This window comes from Python bivittatus, unplaced genomic scaffold (genome assembly GCF_059951505.1).
Source record: "Python bivittatus isolate LINGU-HERP-01145 unplaced genomic scaffold, Pbiv_v1 ctg000850_np1212, whole genome shotgun sequence".
Taxonomy (NCBI): Eukaryota; Metazoa; Chordata; class Lepidosauria; order Squamata; family Pythonidae; genus Python; species Python bivittatus.
The window spans coordinates 39,095,925-39,117,077 of record NW_028277112.1 but is presented as its reverse complement, the minus strand read 5'-3'; the positions used below and the strand labels follow the sequence as shown (position 1 = coordinate 39,117,077).

The following is a 21,153-nucleotide window of genomic DNA, read 5'->3' as shown; positions in this document are numbered from 1 at the left end:
AGAAGGGTCACATCACCCTGGGCACAGAGAGAACTGCTCCTGTCTGTGCTCCTGCACTCTGAAGATGCCGGTCACAGGTGCTGGCAAAACGTTAGGAAACAAAACTTCAAGAACACGGCCACACAGCCCGGAAGACCCACCCCAGCCATCGGATGCCGGCCGTGAAAACCTTCGACAATACATCCCAATTTATGTCCAGCATACCAGTGGACCAGCACTCAAAGCCTACACATTATGGATATTCATCAGGACTTAAAGCATACTAACTGAGGAACACTTGGTTCACACCTACAAAGCTGGCATAAAGGGTTTGAAAAAGGCAATGACATTGGGACCAGAAAATCTTGTGCTTAAAGATGGGAATGAATAATAGCATCTGAAATATGAAGTTGAAGGCACGGTTTGAAAAGTGGGACCTCTCAATTTTAGAGATGCCATGTCTAGAGCAAGCCCAGACCAGGATAGCTTAGATGAAAAAGGATAAATTACTTAATCTGAAATAATTCTGCAGTTGGACTTGACAAACTATAAATTGATTCAAAATTGTGCTTCAGGGAAAAAAATCTGGGGCAAGCTAAGACAGACATGCTCACATAGGAATGAACTTGGTTCTGGAAAGTTCTGTGCTTTTTGACAGATATAAATGTTAATTTTTGACAGTTGTGTTTCTCTCTCATGCTTTTGCCTGTCTTTTATCCCAGTTTCACCAGTTAACAGTTTTGGCATTTACTGGTGTTTAATAAATAAATATCAGCTATATTTTTGCTAGCTAAACTGAAGGCAGTGTGTGCTTGCTCTGATCTGTATATAAGGATTGACTGCTGGGTGCAAACTCAATTGGAAATTACTTACAGTAATTTTCCAACATAGTTGACTCCCTGCCTTCTCCACAAAAAACAATGTGAATCTGACCCACAATTGTGTTTCCTGAAATGTGGAGTTTAAAAGAGAAAGAGTAAGTGAGAGAAAGAGTTGCTGCTAGTGGGAAAGTCAGAGGTGGGATAACCTCAGAATTTCTAGCATTCAGGTTTCTAGATTGTAGACCTTCAGTGCTTTAGAAAAAGAAATCAGTGATCTAACTTTGTTACAGTTTCACCTACCCCACACCTGAATGAGTATTGAATTGATTTTTTCCCCCAGACTCTGCAAGACTATGAGAATGGGTAGATCCAGAGCTGATTTCTAGCTGCTAAAATGTTGCAGTGTTTTAAAGACTTTCCAATTTTCTTTAATTGTAATGTTTGTAAAGGAAAATGTAAGAAAGGGGAAGCAACACAGATTGCCCAGTTTTCTAGATCCCATCAAAAAAGTTTCATGTGTCCTTTCTCAATTTTTAAAATATTATTTAAGCTTTTACTTTTTTTGTGCTCTACTCTGTAAAGGGAGGTGGGGTAATACCATTCACTTCAGAAGAGGCAGATCCATGGCCAGTTGGCTGAGAAAACCATCACCGTTAAAAAATTATAATCCCAGCACTTATTGTACTTATAACTGCTGTAAAGAAGATTGAAAACTACTTCTTTGTCTTTCTTTTCTTTTTTTTCTTTTACTTTTTTTCCTTTATTGCACTTTTAGCTTTCTCTTTGATTTCTTTCTTTCTCTTACTTTATATTAGTTTGCATCAAAAAATCTTTATATATACATATTTATTATGTGTATGTATGTATTCATACATACACATAATAAAATCCCAGCATTATAAATCATCTTTTTCTCACCAAATGTTTCTTGGAGTTCAGTTCTGTGTTTTCCCCAAATGACTGTATTCTGGCATGTCAGAAATTTCATTTAATTTACTTCAAAGTTAGTCATGGCTAAATCTCCTCCCCATATTTCATGATTATCAATTTAAAATGGGAAGTATCAGATTGAACTGAATTGCCTAATAATAACAACAATAATTAAGAAGAAAATAGACCAAAATGTGTGAAAAATCAGTACTATTTTACCTTTTTTTTGTTCAAAAGCCTACATTCCCTTAATTTAGAAACTATCTAGACCTCTTAATTTAGGAAGTTTCTACATCAGTGAATAAGGAAAAAAAAAAGATAAATGAAAGGCTTTGGACAAAATGTTAGGGAAGTCTGTGACAGGAAATGGGATAGGCATACTCTGAAATAATGACTCCAACATACATTTGTACAACATTCTGTTCTCATCTATTTCAATCTTAGACTATTTTCACAATCTAAAACTCAGACTACATATTGTACAAACCACATACATTTTGAGATCAGTCAAGATCATACTATGCAGGCTGATAGTCGGTAAGACAGAAAGCAGATAATGAGAGACTATAGCATTTTTTTTTCCTCTATTCATCTTCAGCTGGAAATTTTTCACCTGCATGACTCAATTCCCTGCATTCTCACAGCAGCCAGAAAAAAAGCAGAAAAATATCAGGAACAAAAAAAATGTGCATCCTTTCTCCATTCAGCCTCCTTCTTCCCATTTCAAAATCTGACTAAGCTAATGTTGTCTTTGGAATAAATGTGAAAGAAGAAATATGTAGCTCTGTTTAATGTGGATTTTCCATCCATACTATGTGCTCATGTTTGTTTCCTATTTCAAGATTGTAGAAGAGGTATTATTGCTTATATAAGAAAAGCATATCAGTTATTTCCTAGGCTTGTAAGAAACAAACTATCTTTGGCAAAAGCATTCACACTTTCCAAGAGTTAAAAAATGAGAGAGTTGAGAAATGAGCAGCTGGTACTTCATAAAGCCAATAAAAGACAGAAGTGAAGTGTAAAAAAGAGAAATAAAGAATATTATGGATCAAGATTCCCCTACTGAACTAAGCAATAGTCCATTTTACAAAAGTCTAACTGGTTCTATCTCTCCAATATCTCCAAGTTCCAAGTATTTATTTAAACCTTCAGCAATATTCATAACTTAGTCATAAACCACTTTTGAAGATACTCTTGCCTTGAAAAGTATGCCATGGCTTAAAAATAAGATGTTGTAGTATCAGAAAAAGAAAATATGGAAATCAAAGGAAAGGCAAGTTGTTATTTTGAAAGTTATGTGCTACCTAATTCAACTTTTGTGCTATCAGCACTGTAAATGACACACTGCCATTTTCCCCAGCAAGTTATTTCATTATTAATACAAAGCAGATTTTAACTATCATTGGAAATCTAATAAATCACAAAGTGAATTGGACCATAGACTCGTTTTACTATTGTAAAGTGACATTTGCTGTATGATTGCATTGTGTGATCCCTATCAAACTGGAAGAGAACATTTTTCAATGAAGTCACTTCCATGACACAATCTTAATACAAGTAGGATATATGCTAAATCTACCTGCAGTTCAAGCAACAACCAGTGTACCAAGTGAGAGGTATGTCAAAAGCTCTAGTTACCCCTACTGCTATCATAATACAGAGATCTAGTTAATATGTATTTCACATGACATGGAAACACTCCTGCAGATCTGTATATTCTTAGTGTCAACTGACACTTACTTGAGGAACTTCCTTATAATGCAGAAGCATCTGTGGACTCCACACCATTATGCGTGTGTACTTTAAGCACTGAGAGCCAGTTTGGTGTAGTGGTTAAGGCACCAGGCTAGAAACTAGGTGGCTGAATTCCAGCCCTGCCTTAGGCATGAAGCCAGCTGGGTGATTCTGAGCCAGTCACTCTCTTTCAACCCTAAGAAGAAAGCAATAGAAAGCCACTTCGAAAAATGTTGCCAAGAAAACTGCAGGGATTTGTCCAGGCAGCCACCAGGAATCAAGAATGACTTGAAGAAACAAACAAAACCACTTTAAGCATTGGCCACATGCTAACTATAGCAGACCAAGTTATCTTGACTCACAAGTAGATGGAAGTACTAACTTTTGTATCTTGTTATTTAATATGTACACTTCTAAAGGGAAATCATAATGAAGGACTGATGTGGGGCTGAACTTTGAAAAAAAATGACACTTTCATTGACGTATGCCCTGTGAAAAAGACCACATTTATTTGTCCTATGCATCTTTAGCTTTTTCATTAAAACAAAACAAAGCTGATTTTCTGGAGACTTGCAGCCCATGGTTTTCTAGTCTCACACTAATCCCTCTTTCTCTACTTCATCAATGCATCTAAGGAAGCAAATAGTTTCTGATGCTTATGTTATCTGATTAGACTGCAGATGGGTCTCTCAGATTCTGGTTTCTAGAGCCTAAGAACAGCCTTTCTCCATGGGCTTGCAGCACAGCAAACTCAGATCTATCTGAGATAAATATCAGCATGGAGGACCTTCTCAGATGGCTGCTTCTGCCGGCCATCTCAAGGCATTGTACAGGAACATGAAAGGTTGCCATCTTTTTGAAAAACTCTGGGCATTTTGTGAAAAAAAGTGATGGTAGTTTCAACTGTGACTTCAAACATATCAGAACACAGAAATGTTTCTGAACCAACTTATTTATCCCGAATGCTGTAACACAATAGAATTGGCAGTGCTCTGAATCTGTTAACAAAATATTAGTGGTATCACTCTAGGGTATGACAAAACTGCTGAAGTAAATGGATGTTATACTGAAATGTCTAGTCCTCAAGTATCTTTCTTAGCCAATTTAGTTATTTTGGCTAGATTGTACAGACAGCTTAAAATGCAGTATTTATTACTGCTTGAAAATGTGTTTTCAGTGTGATAGCTTGGAGAATTGCTTCCTGGCCAGGATTTTAGAGGCCCGGTTAGAATTTTAACCTCTTTGCTTGCTTATTTATTTTATGTTGATTGCACCTTTATTTTTGGTCAGCTCAAGGCATACCTAATGCCCCCACCTACTTTCCCCACAGCAACAAACCTGTGAGATGGGTTGGGCTGAGACAGAATGACTGGCCCAAGGCCACTCACAGTCTCCTGGTTTCTAGCCCAGCACTTTAGCCACTACACTCTTAGTACACCAACAATTCTTGCAGCCAAAATTCAATAAGTAAATAAAATTCATTTTATTTATTTTTATATTTGAAGAAAAATCAGTTGAATTATTTGTGAAGCTAGTGAATGTGAAAACTGGGGTGTTGTCCTGCACTCTAGGGTTCTTCCATTTTACAGGAGGCACAGGATATAATCGATACCATGTTGCACAAGTAGACAATGTACATCTTAGCCTCCCACTGAAATGCCCAGGTTAAGAGAATTTCTTAAAAACACCTCTTGGTTTGCTTTGTGTATGGAGGAGGAGGAGGAGGAGGAGGAGAAGGAGAAGGAGAAGGAGGAGGAGGAGGAGGAGGAGGAGAAGAAGGAGAAGGAGAAGGAGAAGGAGAAGGAGAAGGAGAAGGAGAAGGAGAAGGAGAAGAAGAAGAAGAAGAAGAAGAAGAAGAAGAAGAAGAAGAAGAAGAAGAAGAAGAAGAAGAAGAAGAAGAAGAAGAAGAAGAAGAAGAAGAAGAAGAAGAAGAAGAGCCTATTCTGAAGCAACCAGACATGGTCTGCCAAAATCCAGAGGACCAGAGGATGGCAGCATAGAGTTATTTCTGTACCTGGATTTGGGCAGCCCAGATGTGGTAGCCATACTATGTAGTCAGAGAAGAGAGCAAAATCATAATATAAATACAGAGGGTCCAGGATGTTAGTGCTCAGGTTGACATATGGACACTTGCTAACATCAAATCCTTAAAATGGCTGGCCTAGGACAAAAAGACTTTTCAGCTAGAAAAATATCGAATTCTGGGTCTGACATAGGGCCAAAGAACCTCCCTAACAAGAGTGAGGTTTGAGCTCCTGGATTCTATGGTAAAACATGGGCGAGTTCATAAAATACCTTATTCAGAGAGGATGTGTACCTGCGGCGCACCCCAGCTACAGGACATCAGTCATATCCTCTTTGACTGCCAACTATATGCTTCAGCCAGAGCACAGCATTTAATATCACTAATTGACAGGACAGCCCATTGGGACCTCATCAACAGGCAGTCTTACCTCCTCCAAGGTACAAACACAAAAGGGCAGTAAGAAGGACTGCCAAGTTTATAACCAAAGTCACCCAACTGAGAGCTTCCTACCTATATCATAGTGGGTCAACTGCCAAGGGGATGTTATCTGATTATTCATTGAATATATTTATATATTTTGATACACTCTATTATTTTACCCTATTTTATTTAATATGGTCATTTGACTAATCAATAAACAAATAAAGCAAACAAAATTATAATTGATGCAGAAGCTAACTTGAGTTGATGAAAAAATCAATTGACTATAATCATAATTAAACATTTAAGAACAAACATCAGTGATTACATTGATATCTGTCTTGAGCAAAACTGTCTTGAGCAAAGCCTTGTTTTGCCCTGCAGAGGTTAAATTGACAGATTTATTGTTCCAGGATTACTTGCTTCACACTACATGCCCTATAAAGACCTCTCCAATTCTATAATTCTGTGTTGAATGCACAACGTATATCTCAGTTATCATACTGAATGGCTAATTCACTGTCATCTGTTTTATCAAGTTTAATAAAAAGGAAGTAAATTGCCTTTCAAATGCAGATGAGAAGACAACATCTTTACCTTTCTGGCACCAAAAGCTAGAATTCTATTATCATGAATAGTAAAAACCCTAGCAGTAATTCACCATGCAAAGAAGTCAAATATTGATACATCTGCCCCATCTACACATGATATACGTAATAATAATGCAAATTATTGGATCATTTGAATCATTGCTGTTGCACCCAAATATTCAGTAGAGAATATTATGTGACTTTTATCATATCTTACTGCTTACTCAGCAGTGCCATTACTTAACCCAGAAATAAGATATTCTGCCATAATTAAAAATGGCTGAAAAAGCAAGGTTATGTTATAGGCAACTCAGCATCCCAGGTCCTACTATTTGTGTGCAGCACTTGCCTTCTCTATCTGCAGCTCCAGGCAAGGTTTGGTGCAGTGCCTCCATCCTCTCATAATCCCTGAATTTATAATCTAAGCCCAAAGAAATTTCAAAGATTAATAATCACATTGTCCAATGATTGTAAAATTGTACGTTCCCCTGAATGTCTCCAAAAACGTATAAAATAAATGAATGGATAGCACAGTTAACCAACTTCAAAATCTTATATCACTTTAGACAGCCAATGTAATATCCCACTAAATGCAGTCATTGCAATGAACTACTGCTAGAAGCATCCAGGTGAAGGACAGTGATTCATGCCATCAGTTTTAGCTTATGATACTGTCACTGCCATGAAAAAATGGCCATAACAGATTGGGGCAGCCCATAGATTTCATAATATTATGATTTATTATTCTTATTTGATTTTTATCCTGTGTTTCTAAACACACACACACAAAAAAAACCCAATGTATATTATGACATGATTATTTATAAATCAAATGTTATAAGTTTCATCCTTTTTGTTCCTGTCTCTTAGATCGAATTGCACAGAATATAATTAAGTCCCATTTGGAGACGTGTCAGTATACAATGGAGGAGCTACACCAGCTAGCCTGGCAAACCCACACATATGAAGAAATCAAAATATACCAGAGCAAGGTACAAAAATCTAATAAAATGTCTTGTTTCTTTCTTTCTTACCACAAAGAACCATTCTCTGTATTACCTCTCTCAGTTCATGACTAAACCTACAGTGATTGCAAAATTGAATAATGATGTTTTAAAACAGAGGGCAAACTTTCCAATCTCCACATAATTTTTTGCGGTAACCTGTTGTGTCTATCACTCTGAATACCTACCCTCAGTTCTGTTTCTGCATTTTATTTATGCACTGTGGGGAAAAAATCCTTCCCCTTATATTTCCTGAATTTAATTTACTGGATGATCTGAGATTCTAACATTCTTCACACAATGCATGGTTTAGGTATATCTGTCATCCCTTTCTTTCTCTCCTTTTACTGTAAGGAAGAAGAATAAAGCCCCAGTACTACAACTCTTCCTTATAATAGAGTTGTCTCTTTCCCTTCTCTGAAAATAAACCCGCTTCAAGCAGAGTGGGAAGAAAGAGGTTTTCCAACAATCCTAAATCCCTGTCATATGGTTATGGCCTAAATCATTCTTTGAGTTGTTGAAAGCGGTTTTATTTCTGTTACTACAAGATTTCTGTACGCAGTTTGTATATTTGTTACCATGTATTTAATCATTCAAGTTTCCAGATGAATGTGCACTTAGAACAATTAATAAAGTGTGCACTACTGAACTTCTAATTCTCTATTCTTTTGTGACTTTCCATCTGTAATTAAAGAAATATCAAAAGTGAATTCAGATAATTTGGTTGTATTAGGAATTTGCAGGAGTAAGAGATGATTAGCATATTCAAAAACTCAGACTTGTTCATATTACATAGACCAAAAGACATTCCTGGGTTTAATTAATGAGGGGTATTTAAGATCCAAAGGGACAAATAATTTCATGATGATCATAATCTAAATCAAGGGTGGACAACTTTTATGGACCTAGGGGTTGCCCATTTGGGGACTGAGAATATCTTTTTAAGTGACCAAGAGCTACAGTGAATGGGACAATGACATTATTTATTTATTTATTTTATTTATACATAGACTTATCCCCGCCCATCTCCCTGCAATGGGGGACTCTGGGCGGTTTACATCAATTTAAAACAATAAATACATAATTAAAATTTATAAAAGACATAATTATGTTATGCAAGTGGGTAGGTAAAGCCAAGATTTTCTAACAGGATAGGTGTGGGAGTGAGTGTGAATGCATGGGGGTGGTGAGGGGAACTGGGTTTTTAAAAAACTTACCCAGATGCATTAAACATGAGATGTTTGGCAATTTGCTACCAAATTTCAACAGCACAATCTCTGCCTATCCCTGATCTAAAGGACATTCTCACTTTGGACTCCTTCTTTTTCATGTGATTTCTTCCTGAAGTCAAGAGAAGCATTATGGCAGCAGTGTGCAATCCAGATCACACATGCTATTCAATATGTCGTGGAATTCGCAAAACGGATAACAGGCTTCATGGAACTCTGTCAAAATGATCAGATTCTACTTCTCAAATCAGGTTTGTGGAGGAGATTATAATAAAGTCTAAAATACTGTACAGTTAATCTAGCATCAATATTCGATGAATAAAAGTAGAACAACACACAGGACCTGTTAGGCTCAGTAAAATTAAAAATTCTTAACATCATTTCTTTTTCTATATGAGTACACAAAATAGAAAAATGCACAGTGGCTGTCATATGGAAACACCAACAGTATATGTTTAGCTGTGTATAAATGTGATTGAAAGTATATATTAAACAATCACCATCACAGTGGGACAAAGTTCAAAAAATTATGTGACTCAACATCCTGCCAGAATAAAGATTTACTCTATCATTTGTTACAACATTCGCCAAATATCAGGCAGAGTGCGTCTGCAATATAGAGCTACAGAACTGGCTATACCGTCTTGTTGGGTTATTTCTGTGTAATACCTCATGCCTTTCTACCATTCCAGGCTGCTTGGAAGTTGTCCTAGTGAGAATGTGTCGTGCCTTCAATCCACTCAACAACACCGTTTTGTTTGAAGGAAAATACGGAGGAATGCAAATGTTCAAGGCTTTGGGTAGGCGGGTTGTTTTGTTTATTCAAACTGAACACTTTGTAAATAATTTGGATAAAGAGCTACATTTCACCTCATCACCACTTGCAAAATTTAGGGGAACAGGAATCTGCTAGATCCATTCTCTCAGATGAGTACTAAAATCCAGTTCCTATCAGAATTTTCTGCTTATCTCCCATATAACAGCAGTAAATCACAGCCCCTTATTTTTGAATCCTGTTTATTCAGTAATAAAGTTACGTGCTTTTGCCATGCCATCTGGGTAAGCAGAACTGAATTCCACTTCATTACTAGATTGATTAGCCACTACCAAATTATTATAAAATATCACAGGCTGAAAAATGTATACTAGGTTTGGAGAAAGTACAAGTTTGGATTTTAGATCAGAATAGGATTAATGTATAGAGTAGTATACATTAATACATACATACAGATGGAGGAGTCTAAAGATTCAGAGTGCCTAGGCATTCACATCAGGGAAAAGGAGGGGAGGTCGATCACACATGTGACTTCAAAAACCTGACTTCAGCTTTTATGTCTGACATCAGGATACAAGTATGAAAGGCCAGGGGTTGTTTCATGAGGTCACAAATTCTACTGTAGTCAGAAAGTTTTAAAAACATTCGGCCTTTTTCTGGACAGCTAACCTGAAAGGAGAAACTACTTCTGTATCAATTATATTAGTTGAATGAGTACATTAGATTTATAGTAAGAACTTCAGTGACAGGTCACAATTTGTCTCTATAGCCCTAAGTGGTTCAGATATGTGAATGACTGGCAGCTCCATTACAAACCTGGTTGATAACTGGTTCACTAAAGTTCCTCTTTCAGGTATTCCATCTCTAAAGGCGAGGTGGGTATTTAAGGTAGCAGCATACAGAATTGATGGGCAAATGATAGGTAGAGCCACCATGATTGTTCCCATAGTTGATGTGACTCCCTTGAGGGGAGCAGGGACTGAGAGTGATGGAAGGCTAGATCTCTTCAACCATAAAGTATACTGGTTTAACCACACTGGGAAATTGAAGCACGTGAGTGTGAGATCCATTCCCTGCTGCTCAAACCCACGCCCAGAAACTGCATGTAGGAGGTTGGGTAATAACTTGGCAGTAGTGCTTAATAGCTGAGCTGTACAAATCCTATACCCACCTAGAAGATATTTCCAGAACTTGCCTTTGTTATCTGTGCTGCCTACAGGTTCTGACGACCTTGTGAATGAAGCATTTGACTTTGCAAAGAATTTATGTTCACTGCAGCTGACTGAGGAAGAAATTGCCTTGTTTTCATCTGCTGTTCTGATATCACCAGGTAGCTTTCTTCAACTGATTTTCCTTTTTTACTCCCACATTCAAACCGACCACTGTCAGTCTTTCTCATCCTGTAGCTGCTATGCACATCATCCATGTAGGCATATTAACTTAATGAAGGAAGGTTGAATGGATTTGATCTGCTTTGTGTTTTATCTTTAATGGGGTATAAGTTATAAATTCAGAAGCTAGGCACAGAAAAGCATCATTTCTGACACACACACACACACACAGATCTCTCCTCTTGTAGCTCAAATGTTGAACCATCAACATCCCTCACTGAGATGAGTAAACTGGACAGATAGATGGTTACCTGGAGGAAGTGGTTTGCAAGTACTTCCTTTTCTTTGGAGAGTTCTTTAAATTCAGTGTCCTTTAAATTTATAGATCCACTTCTCAATCATAAAGTAAAGCTATGTTCCTTTGGGTTGGATGCCATTGCATGGCACAGCTATGGCATTAGTAGGTTGGTCCCTTTGGGAAGTGCATTGAGGATTTGCCTACAGGAGAAGGAAAGCCATAATTTGTTTAATTCGAAGTAATTAGATTTTGATTTGAAACTGAAATAGTGTATTTCCTCCACAAACTACAGTTACTATGTTGCTGAAAATTAAACCAATTACCATGAATCTTCTTTCCACCCACTAATGACTTAAGTTTATGCTTATTTTAATTTTCTGTTATTTTGTTTGGCCAGATCGAGCTTGGCTCTTAGAACCAAGGAAGGTTCAAAAACTTCAGGAAAAGATTTATTTTGCACTTCAACATGTGATTCAGAAGAATCATCTTGATGATGAGACTTTGGCAAAGGTAGATCATCAATACAAACTGACATTCACAGAGAAGCCAATGTCTAGAAATACAACTGCCTTAGGATATTTGTTTTTCCCCATTTGTAATTGCTCAGACCTAATGATTCCCAAACTTGGAAATGTTTCGTCAATTACATCAAAGGAAAGAACAGGCACATAGACATCCATGGGGAAGTTTGTTTAAACAACAGCTTAATTTATACATAATACCCTAACCAGGTTTTGGGCCCAATTCTGGCAGAAGCTACTTGTTCTTGAAACACTGTTCCCCATTTCTAACAAGCTATTTCCCTTTAACACTATATTTGTGGAACTCCAGTAGGTTTATGTAGAAGAGCAGGTGATATAGCTAAAAATGTGTTGCTGGAATTCCTCTGCAGCTTAGAAACACCATTGGAGTCAAACTGCAAGTTGCAGGGGATCTTCTCTGCAAGGCCCTTCTCACTCCAGTGCCCTCGTTGGCTCTACACTACCAGAGGCAGTGTTTGATTGGTTTTGCTTATGACTAAACTTTGGAGGGAAAGTTACTTTGAACGGCTGCTTGAAAAAGCAGCCTTGACTGTACTATAGTACAGTGGAACCTCGGTTTACGAACTTAATTCGTTCCGTGACTCTGGTCGCACCCCGAATTGGTCGCACCCCAAAGCAAATTTCCCCATAAAGTTAAATGTAATTACCGTTAATCCGTTCTGGCATGGAGGACAGGGAGACAGCTATTGCTTGGAGGGAGAGTCCCCCTCCCTACGACCACGTGTCAGGGGTGGAAAATGGCCGCGGACCACGTGTCAGGGGCGGAAAATGGCCGCGGACCACGTGTCAGGGACGGAAAATGGCCACGGACCACATGTCAGGGGCGGAAAAATGGCCGCGGACCACTTGTCAGGGGCGGAAAATGGCCGCGGACCACGTGTCAGGGGCAGAAAAATGGCCGCGGACCACGTGTCAGGGGCGGAAAATGGCCGCGGACCACGTGTCAGGGGCGGAAAATGGCCGCAGACCACGTGTCAGGGGCGGAAAAATGGCCGCGGACCACTTGTCAGGGGCGGAAAATGGCCGCGGACCACGTGTCAGGGGCGGAAAAATGGCCACGGACCACGTGTCAGGGGCGGAAAATGGCCGCGGACCACATGTCAGGGGCGGAAAAATGGCCGCGGACCACTTGTCAGGGGCGGAAAAATGGCCGCGGACCACGTGTCAGGGGCGGGAAATGGCCGCGGACCACGTGTCAGGGACGGAAAATGGCCGCAGACCACGTGTCAGGGGTGGAAAAATGGCCGCGGACCACGTGTCAGGGGCGGAAAAATGGCCGCGGACCGTGTCACAGGAGGGAAAATGGCTGCGTATCCTGTTTGTACCCCGATGCAGAGTTTGCAAACTAAAGCAAAATTTTGCGGCCGGAGCTGGTCGTAACCCAAAAAGTTCGTTAACAGAAGTGTTCGTAACCCGAGGTTCCACTGTACATTCTTCTGTACCAGCCTTGAGATTAGCTGGTAGGCTGAATGGCAGACAGGTGTCAAGGAGGTGAGGAAAACAAAGAGGAAGAGGAAGAGATTTTGCAAGGAAAAAAAAAGACAAAGATTGAAAGTTGAGTAACAGATTGTTGGCACAGCCAGGGAAGTGGGTCCCCAAAAGCCATCTTGCTTCTGGTTCCCCTCAGAACTGATGATGTCAGTGTTGCAAATTTTCTCCTGCTGTGCCCTCTCTAAGCAGCTGATCATGGGAGAGACAGACAGACAGACATTTACCATAAAATAAGATGTTTCCGTTTGAGCTTTCACACTTACACTTTCTCAAGTGTATTAATAAGGCCTTAACTGATTAATCTAGTTGACAGGATGTCTGTCACAGAAGTTCTGATTTTGTCTTTATAGCGAGTCACTTTTTGTTTCCTAAAATTGATTTTAGCTACTCTTTTGTTCTCTAAACTTTAGTTCAGTGATTTGAACCTTTAAAGCAGCATTTCTTTTGTTTTATGAACTTTTTAATGCACTGCTTTAGCTTTAGTTTGCAAAGAAGAGTCAGCAATTTTATTAAGCAGTACCAAATTAAATTCTACTGCAGTGCTTTTAAAAGTAAAAAAGAATGATGTTGGAAGAATTTGAAAGTATGCATTTATGCACCCTTTTATTTGGAATAAAATTTCTCTTGGTTTATATCTTTCTCTGTCTGCCTTCCAGTTAGTAGCCAAGATACCAACTATTACTGCACTTTGCAACCTGCATGGAGAAAAACTGCAGGTATTTAAACAATCTCATCCTGATATAGTGAACACACTTTTCCCTCCATTATACAAGGAACTCTTCAATCCAGATTCTACCACTGGTTGCAAGTGAAGGGAAAGCTATAGCTCCTGGAATGCATCACTGATCAGACAAAGGAATTGTTTTCATGAAGACTTTCTTTAAAACTTGTCACTACTGCAACACTAGGAATGTCCTGCACTTAATAGAATTATTTTTCACCGCTACAGTTTGAAGAATGTAAATATGCACTCCTGAGTGGAGCCTCTTTGGTTTCTCTTCTTTTTGTTAATTTTTCCTTTTTAATTTTTAACTGACCAGAAAATTGCAAGTATAGAGTACTGGGTGTTATCTTTATTTTTTATTTTATTTTATTTTATTTTATTGGGGCTATGTTCTGGGAGACAACTGTTTATAGATGTTTATTGTAGATATAAATGAAAGCAGAGGAGTAATTTACAATATTACTCTGTTTAGTCAAATATAATTTAAGGAAAATCCACTAAGCTAGGCTTACCTATTTCTATGTTTTAGCTAGTTAAATGCATGTGGCAATTTGTAGCTGTCTTGGAAACAGGTGTGTGTGTGTATGCAAAAAGTCATGGACTTTCCCTTTGTGTGTGCAGCATCAATACATTGAGGGTTTCATACAGACTTCAAAATGCCCTGCTTTCCCTGAACTATTGGCAGAAGAATGGGCAAAGCACATTTCAAAGCAGTAGAGTTGAGTATCCCAAAACTCTCCCTATTGCTTTTTCTCTACTCAGTCAGTTTACAGAGATGGTTGGGAACTGTCCATTACCATATGTGTTAACTGGGGGTGGGGGGAGGGGGAGAAGGGAAAGGCTGGGACCCAGAAGTCCCTTATGGATTCTCTGACACATGGGGAAACTTCATGTCCTGTCTCTATTTGAGCAGTATATATCAGGGAGGGCCAATGTTCATACTCTTGAAGCTGTTCTATCCTTCAGTCAGAGCCAGGAAAATATGTGTACGCACCATTCAATCTTCTCTCCATTGTAAATTCTAATAAAACCGAATCATCTAGGGCATTATGTAGAAAATCCAAAAAGAGATGCAATGTTAAATCTCTCATACACAGAGAGGCACAAACCTAGACATCTTTTGAAAAACAATTTTCTTTTCCTCCTTGAATAAAATTGCAGGAAATGTTTTAACCAAGAGTTGATTCAAATTTGACAATACCACTGGAGAGAGGATAAAATTGCTTTATGAGTCAACTGTTAGTCATCCCTGAAATGTACCAAATACAATACACTTATATACATATACATATATATATCTATATAAGGAATGTACACACACACACACATGCACACTTGTAGCATAAAATAAAATCCCTATTTTTAAGGATGTTCTCCTGCATTTTTAAATTCTCTTTGTAATGTGTTAAGTTTATGTTGGGCAAGTATGATTTTGCTCTGCCATCCATATATAATGACAAGATGGTACCATTTCTGATCAATTTGTATATAATGTTTATGCATACTCAGCCAGTGAATGAAAAGTCAGATTTGTGTAATTGGTGCCAAAGCCTTGTCTGGATAATTCAAATGGACAGAGAGAAAATTAATGGGAGAGTTTTCATTTCATCAACGATAGCGCTAAAGCCTATACTAAACATACTATTATCAGATATATTGCCAATAAAGTGTTTAAATTGCAGAGTAAACATACAACATCCCAAACGGTACATTTGTTTTATGGACCAGATAATTTATTTAACCTTTCCCAAAACAAAAACAATTAGAAGTTCAGTTTGTTCTGATATTCTTCAAGGGCCAACAGAGCAGGTCCAGCGATAAATAGCTTTGAAGAATGAAGTAAAAGTCACAAGGCCATCCAGTCATCAGCTAGAATCTTTTGTGAGAGTGGAGACTTCCCATATGCATAGCCACTATGTAACGATACTCCAATGTCTGGATCAACAGCTGTTTTCATTGGTTCATTTCATATCCAGAGCTCTGGTTGCTTAGCTTCTGTCTTGCAATAAAGTTGAAGAAGTACATCAATCTTCAGATTTTTTTCCCTACAGATGATCCTCAGTTAAAAGGAAAATGATTATACTATAAAATTTTACCCACTAGCCCCAGAAGACTTTGTATTAAAATTATTCTGCCATCCCCAAGGATTATAAAGGTGGAAAAATGCTCATAGGGACAGTTAATAAAACTGTCTTCTACCTATCATCACCCCTCTTTCTCTTAGGTTCTTCAAACCTATATTTTTGAATTACACCTTTAGGATTGTGTGATTCTTCAAAGGTATGCACTATATAGTTATTGAAGACCTTACAAAGACACAAGGTCTCCCATCCTCTCATAACTGGCCCTACATTATTGCTCTGTCTCACTTCTTGGAAATTCAGAGAACTATGGAATACTTCCATTCTTTTGCATTCCACCTGCAGTCAGATGTCTGCCAACCTGTAAAGTCATTCTTTTTAGCTTCTGACATTAACTTCCCTTATGGATTACAATGTTGAACACTATTCTTTTTAAACTGCATTATACACACAGTGTTCTGCACTCAGGTTTTCTTCTAGAAAATATATGACACAGCTGTGGTACAAGTACCATTTTTTAAAAAAGTTATTCAACATCTCTACCTCTAATTTTCCAAACCAGAAATACATTATCTTATAGTCCCCTTGAAGCTATCCTCTCCTAAAGTGTTAAATTAATCCACTGAGCTCTGAACAGTATAATGAGAGATCTAAAGAAGTTGAAACTCAAAACTACATAAGCAGACTCCCACTCATGTAAGACAGCTTCTTATCCCTCATACAATTCCTCAGGATTTGCTAGTTGGTCCCCAAGTCCTCCATTACAGATTTTGAAGGTGCTCCAAGTGTCAGTGGGGACTGAAAATTGCAATCATTGTTTCTGCTAACAAAAGCTTATTGCTGGAAGGGGTTAATTAGCTACTACCCATAATTTAGAGATGCCTGTCATCTGTTACAAATGGATGAAATGAAGAACAAAATATTATTTCCCCGTCTCACACACACCCACATATCACTACCATATTTCCAACTGTTTACTTTTGACACCTGTTTTTTTTTCTTGTAAGGCTCCTGTGCCTTTTAGAGACAGGCAGAAGCTGCCCACTAGCCATGCCACAGTGTTGTTGCACTGAAATATCACCATTCTTGCAAAAGAAATGTGTGAACTGCAACTAATTTTTTTTTTAAAAAAAAAAATTCTTGGGTCAATATGAACCACATCCTATTTTGTTTTATTTTAAATTCTACTGCTTTTCTTCTTCAAGTAACAGGAGAGACAAGAGAAACTGTCCCAGTAAACGATACCCTTCTTTTCTTTAGTTGATTTTTCTGTTCTGGAACCAACACAGCAATAACACTTTATATTGTATTCTGATAATGTACGAGCACTGGGCCACTTTATTCTCAGTGTCTGAGCAGACAGATGTAGACTGCTTGTTACACTTCTACAGGGACTTAATTTTGTATAAATGTCACTCCTGCTGGCTCTCTGTATAAAGAATTAATTCCAAGAGTCATATTTCCTTCTAATGGAAAGATTACTTTACTGATTGCTAGGAAAACAGGGTAATAGAAGACACTCAATTAAACCAGGCTGTTTCCAAATGCAATATATATTTGATGATTGGTTTGCATTAGGGACCTTGCAGGATTTGAGGCTGGGAGGTCTTGAGCTCTTTCAACTCTCATTTAACACAATCTTCTTGATTTCCTTCTTTGTACTCCATCTTGATTCTATATTGTGGGAAGATTGGACAACTTCCAAGCGGTAGGATTTAGACTGAATTTGTTTTATTCTCAGAGTTACATATACACAGACAGCTACTCAAGTTCATCACTCCTTTAATTCCATTTCTGTGCATGCTGTCAATATTTTTTAAGAGAAAGAAAGAAAACAATAACAGTATGATTTTTTAATTAGTAAAATTGGAGAACGCCTGGGGCCCAGATCAAGTATAAGGTCCGTTAAGTGTTTGCCTTCTTTCAGAAAGTCTTCACAGAGAATCAGATCTATGATACAAAGGGAGATTCGTGTCATGATTTCTTTGCACAATAGGATTTATTCTCTCCGTTTCAAATAACAGGAGAGCCCATTCAGCCAAGAATCCCATGTATACCATGGAGCAAATGTGGAGCTGTAGATTGGGATGCAATTATAGTCCCCAAAATGGCAATATGGGAGCAGTGGTGAAATGCATATGGACTTGAAACATTGAAACATGAGATTTCAATTTTTTTCCTTTACACTTAAAAGTTGTATGTATGACTGTGATGACCCAGCCATTTTGCCTCATTTCTGTAAGCTAACTAGTATATGCTACACCACAAACACGAGCGCCATCCTCTTCTTCTTTTGAAACCTTCACTCTTTGTAATTGACAATCACTGCTTAAAGCAGATGTTGCACTGTATGCCACTCAGGGATATTATTACCTTATTAAAAATAATAATATATAATATGACATTAATATGAAAGAAAAAATATTAGAAATGTGTTGAAAGGCACAAATTGAGATGCCAAAATGTGGAAAACCCAGACAAGGCTTTCAAGCCAGCTTTAGAAATGAATGGTTAGAAACTGAATTCACTGTTGTTATTCTTCAGCATTATTCACCACTGATTTTACATTTTCATTTGGAGCACAAAATCCATATTTTGAACTTATAGTACATCCTTTGGAATCAAACTTTTGTGCATATAAGCAAAATTTCAAACCATTGGCAAAAAAAATTGATTTGAAAGATTGACAAAGATGGATTTATTGCACTGCAGTTGTATATGCACTTACTTGAATATACATCCTCTGTAAATCAGTGAGACTTGGGATTTAATCTAGATAAATGGGTTAAGATCAAGGTCTGGGACTCTGAACATTTCAGTCTATTGGCAGTTAACTGTTATAGTTTTGCTGATTTACCACATGGAGAAATATGTAGGATAATGCTAGAAAAAGTGAGGAGGGGGGGAGTATCCATAGTCTCTTCTTATTTTAAAAGAGCCCTTTCATGGATTCTATGTGTTGGCAAACCAAAGTTTTCCATGGGCTACAGCACTCTTAACAAACTTATAGCCAGTTCACACAGTCACTTTTAGTACCAAATATTTTCTGGGGCTATCTACAGTAATGTAAATTACTGACATAGTTTTGGTACAATTATATGATTTGTGTGTGTGTGTGTGTGTGTGTGTGTGTGTGTTCAGCTGCCATTGCAAAACTGCTGTATAGTGTACCTTTGTGTTTTTACTTCTCATGATACGTTTTACTACCCAAGATCTGCTCATGCAGCAAAATGTATACCCAAGCTTCAAACTGGCTGAAGGATTGGTCCTTTGGAACAGCATACTGAAGCATTTTTTCACAGTTTGCAGTAGAGAAATCTGAAATGCAGCCTCTGGTATCTCACATTTAAAAAGGAATATTGTAACTGGTGACATTAAAGATCCCTGTGCTGGATCTGGAGATGTTTCCTGTCAGAGCAGACAATACTAGAGCAAATATACAATAGTTGGACTTGGTTAATAAACACTTTCTATGCTCCTTTTTTTCCATGTAGGGCCATAGTTCAGTGACAGAGCATAAACTTTGAATGAAAAAGCCCCAATTTTTTAGCTCTTAAGATCAAACAATCCAGCAATCAAAAAATTATTTACAGTCCAAGACCAAACATCTCTTAGGATTACCAGGGAGAGATTGAGAAACTATTGTCTGTAGCCATAAGGACTATTTAAAAAGCCAGTAAGTGTTCATAATGCTGGGATATATGAATCGGTGATGTCCCTTTTAACTTCCTATATTCCAGTGTATTCCTTTTTCCTTTCTACAGCCAAGAATTTAATGTGGGCTGGTTGACAAACAACTATTGCTATGTTTACTCGCCAAAATCCTTTAAGCCATCTTTTCACTGTGAAGTTTTACAAACAGCCTGTGAAAGATGAAAAGTGAATGTACCTTCAGTACTGAATGGCTATCCAATGCCATTCACCCACTACTTTAAGTAGTCACTCATGATTAATAACTTTCAAGAAGCCAATATGGTATACTCATTAATTTGTTGGACCAGAATCAAACAAACCCAGGTTCAAGGCCACCCTCAGCATTGGAAATTCACTGGGGTAATTGTTCTCTCTTAGTCTGGCCAAGCTCCTTGGTTCAGGTCTGAATTCCTGGAGAAGATGTGGGATATAAATATAACAAACAAATACAATAAATGACAGTAGATTTTAAAACAGGCAATAGAAACTCAGTAGGGAAATAAAAAGTGTCTTAAATGTGGAATTTTACATATCATATAAAAATTGTAAGCATAATACTACTCATTATTTTAAAATTTGCTCCTTATTTTAATAGCTTACCATGCCTTCTATGTGGATAAAATAAAGCTTTAACACACACACACCCAAATCTATTTAGTACACTCCTCTTGCAAACTAACCCTGTTCTAAAAAAATAAATTCTACATGAAGGAAAGATAAAGAGGAAAACAAATTCAAAGTATTTATTTAGTAGTAGTCAGTTTGGGATTTGAACTATTCAAATATAGAGCAAGAGTGACATGGAATTATTAAGTATTTTTGAAGTCCTTGATTGTAGAAGAAGAAGGAAGGGAGGGGCGGATGGAGGATGGATTTAGAATTATTTGCTGCATGGAGTCACTTGGTTGAGATGGGCAGTGATAGAAAATAAATAAATAAATAAATAAATAAATAAATAAATAAATAAATAAATAAATCTCCTTAACTCACTGCAACTGAAATATGTGGTAGAAAGTGCTTGCCCACATCACTCCCATTTAGAGAATGGGCAAAAACTGGAATTAAAAGGCCTTCTTACTCTTTCTTGGTTCTGGTTCTTCAGCAATGACGTTCCCTAAGAAGTTTGTTCTAGGCAATTATGGCTTTAATGTACTGCCTCCAACCTTAGTAGTCAGTCATAAGAGCTTTTGGATTAGAGGTCACAAGAGCTCTGTCAATACGTAGGGAGGACCTTATTTAAAGCATAGCCCAGGGATACAATTTATGCAAGATTTCCATTTTCAATCATCAGTCACCCTCAGTTACATTCTTTTTCCTTACTTTTGGTCAAATTCAGTCAGCAAGCCACAATTTCATAGACTTCTTTAGCAAAGTCCAATAATAGCAGGGTTAAATGTGCATAAATTTAATCCACTGAAATGACTGACATGTAAGAAGGGGCACACAGAAACAGCACTGCATTGCCTCATGTAGTTCCACTAGCCC

The 21,153-nt window shown here is 37.8% G+C and overlaps 1 protein-coding gene across 1 annotated transcript in view; it reads left to right on the top strand.

Moving 5' to 3' along the window:
• RORB (RAR related orphan receptor B) overlaps nucleotides 1-13,982 on the top strand; it is a 39,282-nt gene extending 25,300 nt beyond the window's left edge. Inside the window, exons 4-9 of the mRNA XM_007426387.2 lie at nucleotides 7,371-7,492; nucleotides 8,852-8,984; nucleotides 9,426-9,533; nucleotides 10,728-10,838; nucleotides 11,535-11,647; nucleotides 13,827-13,982. Of these exons, the coding sequence (XP_007426449.2) occupies nucleotides 7,371-7,492; nucleotides 8,852-8,984; nucleotides 9,426-9,533; nucleotides 10,728-10,838; nucleotides 11,535-11,647; nucleotides 13,827-13,982 (743 nt within the window). The remainder of the gene's footprint in view (nucleotides 1-7,370; nucleotides 7,493-8,851; nucleotides 8,985-9,425; nucleotides 9,534-10,727; nucleotides 10,839-11,534; nucleotides 11,648-13,826) is intronic.
• The last annotated feature ends 7,171 nt before the right edge of the window (nucleotides 13,983-21,153 follow it).